This window comes from Apus apus, chromosome 4 (genome assembly GCF_020740795.1).
Source record: "Apus apus isolate bApuApu2 chromosome 4, bApuApu2.pri.cur, whole genome shotgun sequence".
Taxonomy (NCBI): Eukaryota; Metazoa; Chordata; class Aves; order Apodiformes; family Apodidae; genus Apus; species Apus apus.
Window position 1 is genome coordinate 29,100,318 of NC_067285.1, and position 17,928 is coordinate 29,118,245.

The window sequence follows — 17,928 nt, forward strand, 5'->3', positions numbered from 1 at the left end:
ATGAGTGTGCAGCTGGGTTTTGCAAAACTAGAGCTTTGAAAGTTGACCCACAATTGTAGCACCCGCTGGTGTGTGCATAGGCAAGCACCATGAAATCACTCTCCAGGCAGCAGGCATTTCTGCTGCTGGCAGGCTGTGCACCGGCTGAGCTCCTCTTCCATCTGCTGTATCCTTGGAGCTGACTGCCGTGGCCACTCGCAGGGTGATTTTGGCAGCAGCAGGGTACAGATGCCCAGCTTGGGAATGATTTTTTTGAAGTAGAGGCATCTGGGTGTCAGTTTGTCTTCCCAGCTGGTCTCTTTAGTGTTCTTCTCTGGCTAGACTCCTGGGTCTGCTGGCAACTCAGAAGTTGGGGTCAGTCTTTGTGGCTCCCAAAAGAGTGCTTATCTATGATTAGTGCCTCTGGAGGAGCTGAAAGCTATCTTCATTTGGAACTCTAAAACCATTCCGGAATATGGCATGATATTCATATTAAAAACTTCTATAAAATTACATTTAATAATGTGATAGGGAGATTTCCATTCTCATAAAAAAAAAAAAAAATCTGCTTTACTAGTATATGGTGGATTTTTTTCTTCATTGTGCATAAAGTCTGGAATAATTTTCAGAAGATATACAAGAACATGCCGAAATTATTTGTGTACAGGGCAGGCTCCTTAATGTATTGGTGAAACAGTCACCATCATTCTTATAGCTGTTAGATCAAAAACCATTTCAGCCACAATACCTTCATCTCTAACAGTTCTCAGCAGCGAAGTGAAAGAAGAAATAAAAATTACTCTTTCTTCCTCCAAACAGGACAGAAATTAAACAGTTTGATCTCATCTAGCAATTTTTGATTTATGAAGGGGAATTCCTGCAGGCAAATATATGTCCTTCCCTCCTCTGTTCCCCCTATGACTATACAAATATGGGAAATAAGAAATGCTTCAGAGCTTGGAAAACCCAAAGTAGCCAAGTACATTGCCTTGTTTTTCATCTCTCGTTTTGCTACAAATTCTGAACACGACTTGAAGAATAATTTTAAAATTTATTGTAGTCTCATGCCTGTAACAGCACTGTTGGAAACAGAATATAGCTGATCCCTCAGGCATCTCACAAATTCCCTTTCAGGGGAGAGGGACTTTGATAATTAGCTAAAAATTAAAATGTGTGCAACTGCAGGAACAAGTGCATTTAGGCTTTGTTCACTGAGCCCTCTTCCTTTTCATAGCACTACTGTTGTGGAAGTTACAGCAAATTCGTGTTGCAAATACAATCGAGTACATATGCAGAGAGTTTGCTGTATTTAAAGGAATAATAAAAAAAATAAAGGAAATTATTATAGCCCTGGATTTACTGTGAGATCAGGCCAAAACTTCTTTGTCTTGCTTTAAATAACTTTTTTCTACAAGAAAGCACATACGTAGTAATGAATTCAGGTAGTTAATAAGATTTTGAGAAGGGGAGCATCTTTGATGCATTTAAATATTCTGACTTTTCTACCTCAGAAAGAAATAAGGCAAAGGCATTTAGTCTATACTACTGTGTATCAACAGGAGCTGAGTTTTGCTCTGCATATTGTGAATGATCAAAAGGACTTTATTTTCTAAGTTACCAGGGTATTTTTGGTCATAACTATTTTTTGCACTTCAAAGAAGTGACTCTTGACCTACAGGACTGCCAAAACAAAACTACCATGTGAACAACCTACCTTCTCTTGTTTTAAATAAACACACGGTTTACACACTGAATTTTGATCACTGTGTAAAAGCAGATGCTTTGAGTCATGCTTTATGAGTTTCAGTGGTTTGCCCTTAACAGGTTGGACTTTTACTCTTAGTGTTAATTTGTAACTTAACTAGCAGACTGAAAAATATATAACATTTGAAAAAGAGAATTGTTAAGTTTACAAATCCAGCCTCGGTTGTGGAGGTTTTGTCATTGTTTGGTTTTTGGTTGCGGTTTTTTTTTTGTTGTTGTTTATTTGTTTTGTTTTATCCTAGCTTGCATATTTTCTATTCTAAAAAAGAAATGTTGATGGAGTGAATAAAATTCAGCTTACTCTTCTATAGGATATTGACTCTTCAGTGAGTAGGGGGTAAAAAAGGGGTAAAATGTAGTTATTTATGTATGTATTTTTTACTGTATCATATACTCGTAGTATAATTATATGAAAAAGGAGTTTTGCTCATTAAAAAGTGCCAAGTGCTCATTTCTTGGACTAGACATGCAGTAGAAGAGAACCAGAGTGCAAAATACCAGTGGATAACTGTGTACAACAGAATATGCAGAATAGTCTTCCCATGGCAAAAAAGAATGTACTGTGTCCTCAGCAACATTTTCATCTGCCTTGGTACATATCTCCAGTTCTATGACAGAAGTACGTAAGTAGGGACTCCTTGCTGCCACTCAGTTTATAGCATTCTTTCAAAATAAAATAATGAAGCAATATTGATACAAAAGCCGATATAGGTATAACTGAAAGAGGTGGACTAGGCTGCTAAAGAAGTGACTGGTTTTGCTGTACAGCAGAGAGTAATCTGAATCAGACACATGTAGGCTAAGCTCCTCAAAAGCAGTTCTCTCAAGCTTTAAGTCCATTACACATGCAGAGCTGTAGCTGCTTCTCTAAGACCATAAAAAGTAGGAAGGAAAGCCATGTACCCAAGTACATCTTCCAGTTTGCCTTAGAGCTCTCTGCTAGCAAACCAATCAACCTGGTTTTGGGAATGAGGCCGTGGTTTTCCAGAACTGAGAAAGAAAAATGTCAAACTGAGAACATAGAAAGCATTTCTTATTTGTGGCTGGTCCAAGGCAAGTAAGGGTGTAAAATCAAATTCAGTGGGGAGAAAAGAGGATCATCATGGCATAGAAGAAATACCGTTTTTCCTTATGCATGTAAAATCTACTTCTAAGCAAGTGGGTTTTGTGATGTGTCATTTGGGATTGTTTATTTTGCAGCTTTGGGGATTTGTTTTGTGTGTTGTGTTTGTTTGTTTGGGTTTTTTTGTTTGGTTTGGTTTGTTGATTGGTTGTTTGTTTGGAGAGTAGCTTAACACAGAAGAGGGAAAGTGCCCTGTTGAATAGTAGGAGTTTGCTTGATTGTTTATTTGATAGTTGTTTGAAAGATATCTGCAGAGCTGGGAGACAAATGCAACTAAGCAGAAGAGCCTTAGTTGCTGGGACTCTTAAAAACTCTTCAACTACTTGCATTTCTGAAAAACAGGGAATCTGGAAAGTAGCTGCTTTGGAAATTCTTAAAAGCAGAAGTATTAACTGAATAAAACAGGAAATGTAGGGAATGTGGACTGCTTGTTCAAGGATGATGGAAAGAAAAGGAGGGAAAGATGATGATAATGCTAGATGGGAGGGATTCTCCATAGTAGTATCTCATGGTTTTTGCAATATATTCTCATTAAGATTCCTTTTTATGATTAGTCACTTAAATAAGTGGGTATCCTCAACCTCTTTTTTGTGTATTTTCTTCCTACTTTGATTCTTTCAACATGAATTTTTGGTTTTATACCTCTTGTTCAGATGTACTTATACTAGAAGATTTTTCAAGATGCCTAGATACTCAGTTTATGTCAAACTCCAGATCACGGAACATGAAGCATTTTGTTTCTGAAGATTAGGATCTTCAGATGAAATCCGAAGTTTACAAGTGATGCAGCAGTAATATATGTTTAAGCTTTCACAGTTGAATTACAGTTTTCTAGGAAGTATGCAGCTGCATTAACTGCCATGTGTAGCCTTTTCCTGGTTTCTAGGAACTGTCTTCTATGGTGAATTAGAGAAATCCAAAACATAAATGGCAAATTTGTGGACCACCATGGGTAAAGCCTTCATCTAGGAGAGTTAAAAGGATACTCTTTTAATGAGTTTTAAAAAGCTGTATCATCTGGCATCTGATGAGAACTAGTGATTTGAGTTTAGTAAAGGGTAAATCAATACCCCTGAATCTGTGCATAGATTCAGATTTTATTTTTATTTAAAAATTATTTTCATTAACTAACTTCCGTTGTTAAAGTTTGTCCACTTGTGGTGGATACTACTGCATGTCAAAGATCTGATCTTGTATTACTGCTCATGTCTTGGTTTGAAATATGAAATACATAGTTCAGCATTGCTAGTGTGGTGTTCTTATAGAGCCTTTGCTGTCAAGTATTAGAAGCAGAATAATAAACAGCCTCCTGTATATCTGATGGAGAGAGAAGAAAAAGCCAAAATAATACTTAATACTATCATTTCTCCTCCCGCTGTTGTAAACAGTCTCATTAGTATTACATTTTGCTGTGCCAGAAATTGCCAAGGAGATTGCCCCAATGAACAAAAAGAACAAGAACCTGATTAAATTATATCTTTTTCTCCTTGCTGGAAGGGATGACAAAGTTGCAATCCTTGTCTTTTGTTGATAGATAGCTGTACTCCCTTCATAGCTTGAGTTGATATTTGAACTGCCATCTCTTACATCTTTACAGCACTGCATTGCAGTGGTGTAGGTGATGCACAGGCAGTGCGAGTGTGCCAAAGTCCCTTGGCCAGAAAGTGCCAAGCAGCAAAGAAGGTGAGAGTGAGCACTGGTATTTGTCTGAACTGCCTTGACTTGAATACATCAAACATACCCTGCTTTTAGTATTTTACTTATGTCTTCTTTTGGTTTCTTTTGTTTGTCTGCTGGTTCTTACAGTTTCTTTGAAAGGATGCTCAAATAAAGAAAGAAACTCATTTTTATTATTGTTTGCAGGTTTCCAACCTGTACCTGTATGACAGTGTGCTCATGCTGGCCAATGCTTTCCACAGAAAACTGGAGGACAGGAAATGGCACAGCATGGCAAGTCTGAACTGCATGAGGAAATCCACCAAACCTTGGAATGGAGGACGATCCATGCTAGAGACTATTAAGAAGGTGAGAACAGCCAAACCACAATATTGTGAGCAATTGAGAGTTCCTTCATTTTCACTTGAGATTAGATTCTGAAGAGACTTTTACCTCTGTTCAACTTTTCTTTGATTTATTATATACAAGCAAGTGAATCACAACTGCCTTGAATGATCTACAGCTATTAAACAAGCAAATAATTTCTTATAAACAAATTCTGCACATTTCAGAGTTGCTCCAGTGGTCTGTGTTCTACTTCTGTTGTTCTCATAGCTACCTTCTGTGGTGGCAGTGTGATTAGGAGTACTCATACAAATTGATGTGAGCATGCTTCATAATAATTTCCCCAAAAACAATCAACAGTTACATTGTCTTTCAGTATATTGAATCACTCAAATATGGACAATACTGTGGCTGTGCAGATGCATAGTAACCTTTTTTCCCATACTAACTCTAGCAGCTATTCAGGAAAAAACCCTGCTTGCCCACGTGTTGATGAAATGGTTTTCCTCTAGTAAAATGATGCAATTTGATCAAGTGTTATGCTACACTCTAGCCCGTCCCAGTGACACTATCCTTTGTTGCTAAATTAATTCAAACTTCAATGTCATTTCAAGCTTCTTTGCTATAAACTCATGGTGCTTTTACATGGAGGTTTTAATAATAACTAAAATGTTATCTTTGTTTCATGCCTCTCTTGGAAGAAGCTGGCATACTCTGTATTTTGGGCATGGTGTTCATGCCTTTGTGTTCAACCCCAGAACTGAACCTGCTGCCCTCAGTTACACTGAAAAGGCTCTTGTCTACCAAGGTCCATCTCCTTTCCTTTGGGGTGTCTCTTTGTGAAAAATGAAGTCCTGATGGCCTTTTTTAAAATTTTTTCTCCTACAACATACAGTGGATGTCAGTGCTAAAGTAATTTTCTGAAAAAAAAAAAACCACAAAACAAAAAGTGTCCTTTGTCTGCTGCCATGTTTGAGCTATTGAACAACATGTAATGCCACATTTCAGTTCACTGTAAACATTTTCAAGGCAAATTTGGCATATATTTAATGAGGAGGGGTATATATAATGGCAAATTTGTCCTGTTCTAAAATTTCTGAAATTTATTTCCTTAGGGCCATATAACCGGACTTACTGGAGTTATGGAGTTCAGAGAAGATGGTGCCAACCCCTACGTTCAGTTTGAGATACTGGGCACCAGCTACAGCGAAACATTTGGCAAAGATGTGCGGAGGGTAAAGTTTTGCTGCTTCTTTCTTTTGTCCTCTTCTTAAATAATATATATTCTACTTCACAGGAGAAAATGTTATTCTGTAAGAATGAATTATTGCTACACTACTGAAGAAATTCACTATAAGAGAAATATTTTCTAATATCCTACACACTTAAATCTTGAAAGCTATTTTGATGTTGGTAGGCAGGAGTTCTGCAAGGTATTTCCACACGTGCAGCAATGATGCAATGCCATAACAATACTTTGAACAGAACAGTGAAGATTGCACAATTCTGCTAGTGTATTTCTTTGTTAAGTAAGACATCATTGATCTAACAGGCACTTCTCTTGCTAAGGAGACTAACTGATAATATAAATTTTTCCAATTGGAAAAATTGCTGCAAAATGGCACTAAACTGGTCAACGGGTTCAAGTATAGATGTCACCACTGTAGGTTCACTGGATACTACGTTAAGCAGAACTTGAGAAAGGGGATTCCTTTAAGAATCAAAATGAATGACAGTTTCTGTTTTCATCTGACTGTTCGTTTCTGTTTTGTTTTCACTGACTCAATTACACGAGTCTAAGTGGAAAAACAAGACTTGTGTTTACATTATAGTCTTAAACAGCTAAACCTGAGATTCTTTCAGAGTCTAATTTGGCATGAGGACTCTGGACATGGAGCCAAAGGCTTGTAATATCTATTAGAACTTCAACAGAAGGAAGATAAGTATATGAAATGCATAAAGCTCCAGGATATATAATTTTAAAACTTTTGTTGCCAAAAAATGTCTCTGAAGACTTCAGATTGGCTAGGCACCGTCCTGTATTGTATGGATGAGAAAAGGCTATTTCTCAGTCCACTTTCTTTGCTAGAAGGTTTTTACAGAATATGAGGAAGTCAAAGTTCCAAACACTACCTGAATGATGAAAAATTATCTTAATTTTGGAAACACTGTTGCCTATTTAATAAAATGGAGTTGGCTTAGGAAATGTAGGAAGGAATTCCAGTTCATAAGCATAAATATGCACGTCAGTTCATGCACAAGTATAAAAACCAGAAGTAGCCAGTGCCATGTGAGATGCTGTGGACTATCCTACTGTGTTTCCAGCTGCCACTACATAAAAGCATGAGTGTCCTTTCAGGGCTGGGTTACCCTTGCAGGTATCTTGGATGCCATGTGGTGTTTGAGTTTGGTTCGTTCTGTGACAGATTTCCCAAGTGGTTTTGAATAAGTCATAAAATTGCTTTATGCTTCAATTTACCTTTCAGTAAAATTGGCATGATTACCATTCAGATCAGTTTTGAGGCCTTGAAGGGAAATGATGTCCAAGTATACATTATTACTTTTTTTTTCTAATGTGCATTTCAAATATGATAACATACAAAAGCTCTCACTTCAGTATATGTAGAAGACTGACTAAATTGAGAGATAACCCAGATGTGTGAAGTGGAGATGGCTAAAACATCCCCCAAATGAAACCACAGGGCAAAGAACTGGGTAAAATGACTAAATGGAAAAATGACTAAACTGGTATGCTGCTCAGCACTTTTGATCCCTAATTTGCTACTTTGGGATTAGATGGTTAATATAGAAGGCTTAACTCTTTGAATTTTAAATGCAGAACACTGTACAGTTCCCCAAATTAAAAGGAAAATCATTCTATAAGAGTAAAAAGCTAGTGGCCATGGGTTATTGCTCTGAGCTAAAATGGAATTCTGAAAATGATCCTTATAGCCTAATTTAGAGTAAAAAGTCAGTAATATGCTAGAGAAGTCTGTAGAAGTACTTGGAAGAGATTATATTCCTTAGAGCAAAACTACCCTGGAAGTACTGGTATTCAATTATTTAGACAGCTTGACTTTTTATTATTGCAGCAAATACACATTACAGCTTAGAAGTACTTCTAAAAGCTCAGAAAGCTGTGCTTGTCTCATGTATGTTACTTGAGTGAGACATCAATTCTCATTTATTGTGAGTTATTTCCATATCACCTTTTCCTCAGATTTAGCTGTGAAGTAACATGGTTTGGTGACAAACAGGGAGTTCTTTCTGCATGGTTTTCTTTTCCTTTGCATGGAGACCATCTGTGTGTATTCATCCCTGCCCTGACTCTACAAAAAGCCGTTGCGCTTCAGATTTGTGACAGGGTGTAGGGCAAAAAGGTATAAAATCGAGTGTTGAGCCTTAGAGCAAATCCAGTCAAAAGCTAGTTGACCTTTAAAACTCAACATGCTTTACAAAGCTTCTCGGGAATCGTTTCTTCCAGAAGCAGTCCTAAGAGGATGTCCAAGATAGTAACCCAAATCTGGCAGGAATTTTCAGGGCCTTTCTGTAGTGGCATCTTGACTCTTCCCTGTTGCCCTCAGACCTTAGGATTCCTGAGCCTTTGGTTCATTCCCAGCTCTGGCAGTGGTGGGAGTGATTTTTAAGTCGTTTCACTCTGTTGGCTCACTGTCCCCATCTTTAGCATGGAGTTGAGGGTATTTTCCTACTTTATGCAAAGTTTTGAAGTCTAATGGAAAAAAAAGGACTCTAGCAAAAGCATTCAGCTGTTAAAATTAAAAAAAAAAAAAAAAAAGAAAATAAGTGAATGAATGAGTATTAAAAACTGTATAATCCTAATTGTTGAGAGAAAATCCGTTGTCTGGAATTTTCAACAGAGAACTATGTCTCACTGCCACAGTACAAGGAACATGAAGTGGGAAAGGAGGTCAAGGCTGCACGAATTCCCTCTGTAGTGACAACCTATATTATTAGTTCTTATTAATGAAAGTCTTACTGTAACTTTCAAAACATCTGAGCCTGTTCCTATTTTTTATGTTTTTACACTTGGCTGGATTTTGCACAATGTAAGTTTAATGACCCAGCTGTGAGAACAAAAATAAGGATGCCAGGATGGTATTCCTAGCAACTCACTAACTCACAGTGAGCTCTTGAGGTGTTCTCGATTGACCATGTATGCAGAGAATACCACAACAACCACTTATCCCTGGAGGGATGTTGCTAGGCTTAGTTAGATAACACCTGTAAGGAGCTTTATGATTATCTTCATACTTGGCAGGAAGATCTCCTCTAAGTGTGAAAAGATGTTGTTATTGAATTTATTTTATGACAGGGTTCATATTTTTTATAAAGCAATCTGTAACTAGTTCCCAAGCTGGCTATAATGAAGGCAGAATTAACGGTTTACAGACATGCTGTATTTCATAAGAAGAATTCTGTTTAAAATTATGTTTACCATCAATTATTCATTTCTGTCAGATGGTTTTTGTTTTTTTTTTTATATTAGATTTTCTTGAAATATCTTCTGCTTCATACACAGTCATACTTGTTTCCTCCAGCACTTCTCAGGCAGATTGCAGAAGTCACTGTAAGGAGTTTTATGATGTTTCAAAGCTGTTGAAACCACATTTTTTAAGTCTGATACAGTGTTTTAATTGAAATTGTTAATTTTGGACAGAATCTCATCATTACCATGATGAGAAATGTTATGTTTCATTGTAAAAAGGAGCTGTATTTTTAGGGGTCTGCAGTATTAAGTGCTTTCATCTGCAAGAATACTGCCAAGTCACATAATATGCTGCTAAAAGTTATATACTGAAAAGAAATATCTTAGGTAGTTACTACTGTAATTGAAACAGTTTTACTCATATGGAAAAATACATAACTAAATTGCTGGAGTTTAGCTTTAAAACAGATGCCTGCTTCCTGTTTGAGCACTTCATAAACATGCACTTGGGTATAATAATTTGGTTTAATTTGTGTTGTCAAAGTATTTTTCAGCCAAAATGTAAGACTGAAGTCTTGGCTACTTGTGATCACTAAATATCACCTGTTACCATGCACAGAGAAAGGCAAATAAGACCTCTCATTCTGGGTAAAACCTCATTCTGGTTTAACTTTCTCATTCTGCTTGAGTTGATAAGAGTGTCATGCTAAAATAATTTGGAAAAGGAGCATTGTGGTCCACCCTATAAAGATACTGTGTCAATTTGAAGAAAAACAAACCTCCTAAATTTTTTAATTTGTAATTTTCTGTACAAGATGAGTTTGAGGAGTAAAATGAAATGCATTCCTTGCAAATTCCATAAATTGAAATATTCATGCCGAAAAATACAGTTGAACAAATAGGAAATGGATATGTTCAATTTTTAAACTATAGAAGGAAACAAGGGAAGAGACATTATGAACCTGAGTGTCTTTTTCTTGAAATTAAGTGAGATCCCTGTTTGCCCAAGTTCTGCAAATTGGGGTATTTTTCTGTGATCAAAGTATTTTGGGTTTTGTATGCTTTCTTTATAAAATACTGGCTGAATTATTACACTAACTGAAAAGTGGGTAAGCTAGTTTAGAAGTGCATTTTTCTTTTCGCAAATATGTGATACCTAATTTTTAGGTTTGTTTTGTGTTTGTTTTTTTTTTTCATTTTATGTATTTGGAAACCATTGCCAATGGGACCCCTGCTTCTGCATAAACCACTACTTGTATTTGCAAACACAAAATGCTATATGTATTTGCAAATTATACCAGTGTCAAGCCAAAGTAAAAGGGATGTCTTGCAAATTTCAGTTGGAATTCCTCCAAGCATGAGATCATGCTGGTCTTCTCCTTTGGAAGGCTATTTAGCTGTTTATATGACATTTTCACAGCATGAGGCTTGATTTTAAAAAGCAGCCATATCTGAGATATGAGCAGGGCCAGGATATCTTCAGCAATTAGGATGCTGGTGAAGTTTCCCCAGCCCACATGCACCACAGCCTGTATGTTTAGAAATTCATAAGTCACATATTATGTCATACTTACCAGATTGTAATGAATCCTGGGTATAACATTCTGCTTTTTTTTTTTTAACACATGTGCAAGACTGCATAAAATTGGGATGTTAGGAGTGTTGAAATCAGCCTCCTAAAAACAGTTCCATCTTTAATTATGGAGTTTTCATTGAAGCTCCTATAATTTATTGAAGGATCCTAGGAAGGTATTCAGAAGGGGATGAAGAGACAGCCCCATTCCTGTAGCTCAGCTCCTGAAGAATTCTGTGCTCAAATGTCCACACTGTAAAGAAAAATGCATTTCGATAGGGAAACAGGTCAACATTTTCTGAGCTTAACACCAAAGAAAATAGAAAGTATTTGAAAAAAGCTTCACAATTTCTTTCTACCTTTTTGGAAATCAAAAGGCAAAGATTATTTGCTATTCTCTTTAGCACAGCATAAATCTTGAACCCACCCTAAGGAAATATCTTTGAATTATTATTGTTGTTCAAAAATCACACCAAAACCAGGAGAGTTTTCTGGGGCTTCAGAGTTCTGATTAAACCTCTTTGTCTGAATTGGCTAATTCACTGAAATAACAGTACTTGGCAGAGATTGCCTGCTGGTGTTCCAGTTCCTGGCAGAACTGCCTTTAAACTGAGGACTTTCTGTTTTCAGACCACACAGAAAACACTCAGTTTTACCTTAAAATAGGTACAATCTATAATCAATGTGAGCCTGTGTCAAGGAAAGAATTCTAAAATATGCGTGTTCCAGTACCAAAACATCTCTTGCTATATAGGGGTGAATGACTTTATATAGTTGGGTAACTTACACAGATATCACAAAATAATACTTGTTTTCCATTTTGAGACAACTTCCTTTTACTGGAATGGAGACAGTATCAGGCATAGATAATAACTCTCAAAATGGAATATTCTTTCTGAGTATGATATCTGTGTGACAAGCTACCAACTTATAGTCTGTATTTTTAATATGCTATTTACTGTGATGTTCAACGGTATAATTAGAGCTCCTCTACAATAGGATTGCTAGCAGGACACATTTTTAAGTTGTATGTTGGCAACAAAGTAAATTTCTTTAAGCAGTATATAGCAATATGTACATATATGTAAGTGTTTTGCAGCATAAAAGAGGTACATGAGCAGAATAATAATTTAAAATATTGATGCTATTTTAAAAGTCAGTTGTTGTTATGTTGCCATAAGCTGAAATAGCTATTAAATGCAACAACAATTTTGAATTCCACTTAGACCCAAGGGGCAAAAAACCCCCCAACAACACAAACCCTTTGAATACTGAAGCTCACCATAACCCCCTTTTGATGGAGATTATGTGAAATTATTTCCAAAGGTGGACTCTGTCAGAGGAATCATCCTGTTTACCTGAGGAAGCCATGGCTTACCTATCTTAAGTGAAAAATATAATTGCCACTAGACTGAATGGAAAATTCAGGTGATTTCTTAGGTGGTTGGATTCCAGATCATGCAGAGCTTAAAAATGTTAATGACCAGAAATTACACCTGGCTGTCACAAAGAAGGGATGTACTTAGCTGGCTGTGAACACACACACAGCATTTATTTCACAAAGATAGTGCAGACTCAGAAAGCTTCCTGTTCGTGCCCTGTAGGCCAGACAAAATCTTAAGTGGCCAAATCACCTTTGCAGTCAACATTTTCATATGAACAATTACTGAAATTAAATTGCAAGTTGCAAAAACATCTGATTGCATCCCTTAGGATAAATCTCTTTGAAACCAAATACTTCTTTAATGTAGAAAACCAGCTCCAGTCTACCCAAATCCACTTCATGCGCAACAATAGCTTTCCTGTGAAAAGGTAAGTTGCAAATTCCAATAAAGTTTATTGATGCGGTCTGGAGAACTCACAGGCTTTGTTGGGAAGTGAATGTAATAAAGAATTAGAAAAAAAGAGAATAATCCAGGGACCTGCTGTTGTAGTTGAGGAGTTAAGGAGAAATACGCTGTTTGTTATGGCCCAAAGCAGGTAGCCATGCTCAGGAGTTCCTTCAGGAAAAGAAGCAGCATAAAAATAGTTAAATCTGACATGAGTTATTTGCTAAAAAACAAGCTCAGCTTCCCTAAATAACAAACACTGCTCCACAGAGTTCAGACTCAAGGAGGGAACAGCTCACTTGGGGAGGTGAATCTGAAGGTGTTTGTTCATTTTTCTTTCCCCTAAGTTTTTAATTATTGGGAGTGAAGCATTTCTTCACAGGTTTTCTTAACTTTCAGAGGTTTTCTTTACTTGCTTAGTGATATTACAAGGTAATTTTGCTAGAAATTTTAAAGATAAATAATTTTTTAAAAGAAATATTACTCAGTGTTTTTATTAGGGCAAGTGAGGGCAAAAGAGAGCACAAAATATTCACTTTAGGAGCATGAGGGAAGTGCACTGAGGTTTTGTTTTTCATTAGCTCTGATTGGTTTCTGAGTGTTCAGAGAAGGACTTTTCCTCGATAGACTCAATGAAAAGTCATTCAGCATTTAGAGCTGTTTGGGTTTTTTTTTTCAACTGAACACAAATAGGAACACAGTACCAGTGAAGCAGAAAACACAGATTTGCTGGCTGAGCTGGCTTAAAATGAAAGAGTGAATCTGAATCTAGGGTACAGCTTTCAGAGTCCGCTACTCCAGTGTGGCTCTCATTACAGGACATTTCAGTGAATTTCTTAATTAGAACAAAATGTCCAATTTCTCTGGATCACAAGATGAATCTTTTATGTCAGGGGCTTGCTGTCTGAGTTAGCTTCTCCTTCTCTCATGCATCCCACCTCATGCATAGCTTCATCTCCTGCTACACGGTCCCCACTTGTGTATCACATCCTGTACCCTGGAAACATCTCTCTGTTGGGGATAGTAATTTTCCTCCACAGAAGCCACAATCTACCCGGTTTCTTCAAGAAATTAATTGTGACCCTGTGTATGATCTGGAATCTGAAAGATTGGTACCCTCCTCTGTGCTCCCTAACCACATCTTTTTAATAGAACACAACATATAGTCATACAGTGAACTGAGAGATTAAATAGATGCCATCCATTCCACAAATCAATATGATGGAGTAGAATTCAAATCAATATTGGTTTTCTCTCTGTTTCTGTTTTGAATCTCAATGGAGGGTTTGGGCAAAACCAGATTAATTGTTCCAAGATCTACAACTATGTTATTTTTAACTATGGTTTGATTTGATTAAAAAACAAGATAAAAAAATATAAAGAAATGCCTGGTGTTAAATCTCAGGAGAAGAAAGGAAGAAGTTTTCACGTATGTTTTCATTACTTTGTAATGTTTTCCTGTATATTTTGCCTATGGATGTTATTACAAGACTACTTTGCCTTATCAATTCTACTATGTCAGCCATAACTTACCATCATCATAACACTTTATCCAAGATGACTTGTTGAATCCTTTTAATCATCCATGTGCCATTATCTTCCTCTGGTTCTTCCATTCCCAAGATGCAGTGCAAAACAGTAATTTATTGTAGCCAGTAGAGAAGAAGAAATGGAAAACATGAATTAAATTGCCTTTTGTTAACATATTCAGCTTTTGGTGAGAGTCAGATTTCATAAAGAAAGGAGTTCAGATTAAGCTAGAGAGGCATTTTTCAGAATTAATCAATATTTTAAGGCATTAAGTAGTTCTGGCTTTAGAACAAGTATTGCCATTATATTAGTTTTTCAGTATAATTTATTATGATTTTTAAGGTTCACAAAAGAGAGCTTACAGCAGTGCTAGTGCTCTGTTTTAACAAGCAAACTGCAAGCAAAATATCTCTGTAGCAACTTCCTTTGTAATTCATGGTGGGACTTTACTGAACCAGCCATTAGGACACACGCAACATCCCAGCAAATCAGTTTCCCCATCGCTGACTTGGTGTTATCATTCAGGTGCATTTGTTGGCTATAACATAGTTCAATATTGGAGAGTCTGGTGAGGATATGAGAGTAATTATCTGACAGCTGAACCATCTGTGAAAAGTCAGAGACACCATCACAAAAACCTTTGTGTCTGCCACAGAGGGACTATCCTTTGGAAAATAAATAACCTCCATCTTAAGGGAAACTTTCTAGTTGGAAAGGCTCAATATTGCTAGAAAGAATAAGGTGTGACATTCTTCTCTGTCTGCCTTTCTGACTTATGTAAAGTACATTAAATTGAAGTCTGCTACCACTGACTAGTGTAAAGCAGTAAACTTCTGTTTCATATTTGCATTAATTGCATGCTTATGATGTTGTCTAAGTGCCTATTGTCCTGTTCAAGAACCGATGTATTGCCTGCAAGTTTTGTTTGTTCTACATATTCTTTATAGCACTCGTTGGCAACAAAATATCAGAGAGTTATTTCACTGCATTTATAGGTTGAGCTGTAGCTGTCCTCATAATATTTTATCCTAATAAAACCAGGAAAGAAATTTTCTGGCTTAAAATACATCAGTTGCCCTTCCTATACATTATCCTCTGGCTTCAGTTGAGGAGAACAAGTACAGCCTGCTTCTTGACTGTTTACAGAGCTTTAAAGAGGAGCTTCAGCTGTCTGCTGCTCTTGCCACCTGCCAGATTATTTTTTTCTTGTTGTCACAGATTTTGAGCAAAATGCACTTTAAGAACCTGTGCTAGTTTTGCTGGTTTATTTGTACAGGAAGATTTGTGGTAGATGTTTTGAGTATCGATATTGGATTTTGAAGGTTAGTCACCCTGTTTCCTCACCTTTTATGAAGCAAAGAAAGAGAGTCATCTGGATCTTCTGGAAGACAAGAGGAACTGCTTCTCCCTTCCCTCCTGTGTCTCCCCATGCAGCCTGCCCATATGAAAAATGTTCAGTGTCTCATGGTAGTTAGTCAAGCTGTAGGAGTGATTAAATAGCCTTTCCTGATGCTGAAATAACTTTCTAGATATATGTGGTATAAAGAAGGTGCACCAAGTATGTACTGCCTCTCTGGTTTTAGTTATTTCAGAGATCCTGTCTGTTTTGAATTCATGATAGCTATGAGCATTTCCAGGACCTGGAAATTCAGGATCAGACCCTCAGCAAGGCTCTATAGAGGCAGACTTTCCTGTTGAAGTGAGGTGTTATAATTCTGATTTTGAAGCACCACTCTAGCATAGCTCACACCTCTAGCTCTACTTGTTTCAGTCAGTATTGTGTGGTCCAGTCCAGAAAGTCACTATATGGATTAATGCTGCTCCACAACAATGAGCAAAGGAAGTGATTGTTTTCTTTCATCCTTCTCTTCCACTAGAAATTAACATACCGTAAACCCAAATTAATTTGTGCATTTGTGTACACCCATGATCCTGCCCACTGTCTCTGCTTCATTCCTGCAGTTTTCTCTGTGCCTCCTGTCACTGAAAATAAGCATTGGCCATGGATTCCAGGGTAAAAATCGGGATGTGTGTTAGTTTGATTTATCTTAGTTCTAGAATTTCTTTTATTTCTGTCGGTATCTCAAAATGCCTGATAACAAATTAAATGGACATAGACCCAGGCAGCAGAACAGTGTTCTGTGAGAGAGTGCACCAAGAACATAGGCAGCTAATCTGAGTAATCCCAGAGTAATTCTAGGATTCAATGATTAATGGGGAAGAGACCTCCAGATGGCCTTTAACTTAAGGAAGCTGACAATCTGTTGAATTGAGTACTGGTTTGATGTTGAATAGAATACTGGTTTGATTGTCAGCATCGCTACTGAAACCCACATCAGGAGTAGTTCTTTTGCCTTCCTGATGTATATTTATACTAAAGTATGCCTTGTCTTGGGTATCTCAGACTTTTTATGTCTCAATATGCTGAACTGCAAATCTAGATATTCTTCTTTTGTTTGTTGCTGTAAACTATTTCCATAAAACTGCTGAGTCTTTAAATTGTGGGAAAGATTATAAAATATGCAAACTCATACAAGAATAGATAGATCTCGCTGTATCTTCATTTCCTTCATGGCATATTAGAATATGCTTTTCTTGTCAGTCACTTTAAAAAAAGCACAAGTCAACAAAAACCATTTTTTCGGGGGGCATTCTGAGGGCTTTATATGGGCACATTTAAGGGTGGAAAAGCGTAGCAGTAAGATTAATTATTTTGTTATAGTGCTCTGAGTAATGCTGTCAAAAATACTGGTTTATAGAAACAAAACATGCCCAGTCAAAATCAGGGGTGCAAGAAAAACGGAAAGAATTTATGGATAATAATCACTAATTTGCAGCCATTCTAAATACCTTTGATAGTATCATTACCAGGCATATATATGCCTCAGTTCAGGGATTATTCAAGGCATGTATTTTCTATTAATGAATGTGGTTTTTATTCTAATTTATAAAGTCTACTTTATTAATATTCACTTTTTTTTTTTTTTTAATTGATTTCTAGCTGTCTGGATTCTGTTGTCTTTCTTGCTACTACACTGTTTTGTCTCCCTAGAAACACTATCTCCCTAATGTTACTTTCATATGAAGACCTTTGTACATCTCCAGAACTTTATTTTTCCTGTAGAGATGAGACGCTATCTTGGAAATGAGTTTTGAATGGATTTTTAAATCCTCTGGTGGCCAAAGAAAAACAGTGAATTTGCAATAAGAAGAAGAATGTCTGACAATAAGCGTTTTATATGGAGGTTTTTCAAAACTGTTTTCTGAAAGGACACGTTGAAGGTTGCTAGCACAGGTATCCTGAACAGTGGGAGAAAAGCCTTACATGGCCTGTAAGTTATTGCCTGTGTACAGGTGCTGTGCTGCTCTGGAAGCAATGGCATCAAAGTTAGCAAGGTAGGCTGGTCTTCCAGCTTCCAGAGCAATTCTGCAGGCTGTGACCCAGCTGGGGGTAGCTGTTAGCTACCTGCCTATAGGGAGGACACTGCCAGGGACTGACTGACTGACAGATGCAGAAGAGCAATAAACAGCAAGAGCAATAAATTTGTACAAACAGACTTCATTAATAGTACAAAGAGCTTGATTTTCTTAACCAGCCTTGTACACAGAGTGAATGAGTTTCCTTCTTGAAGATCAAGATGTGGAGAACGAAGTGCAGAGACACACTGATCTCTGGTCTGCT

General features: G+C 37.0%; 1 protein-coding gene across 3 annotated transcripts in view; it reads left to right on the plus strand.

Annotated features, from left to right (window-relative positions):
- Nucleotides 1-17,928, plus strand: part of GRID1 (glutamate ionotropic receptor delta type subunit 1) — a 504,645-nt gene that overhangs the window by 410,757 nt on the left and 75,960 nt on the right. For all 3 annotated transcript variants that reach the window (XM_051617448.1, XM_051617449.1, XM_051617450.1), the window contains exons 7-8: nt 4,730-4,891; nt 5,983-6,102. In XM_051617448.1, the coding sequence (XP_051473408.1) occupies nt 4,730-4,891; nt 5,983-6,102 (282 nt within the window). The remainder of the gene's footprint in view (nt 1-4,729; nt 4,892-5,982; nt 6,103-17,928) is intronic.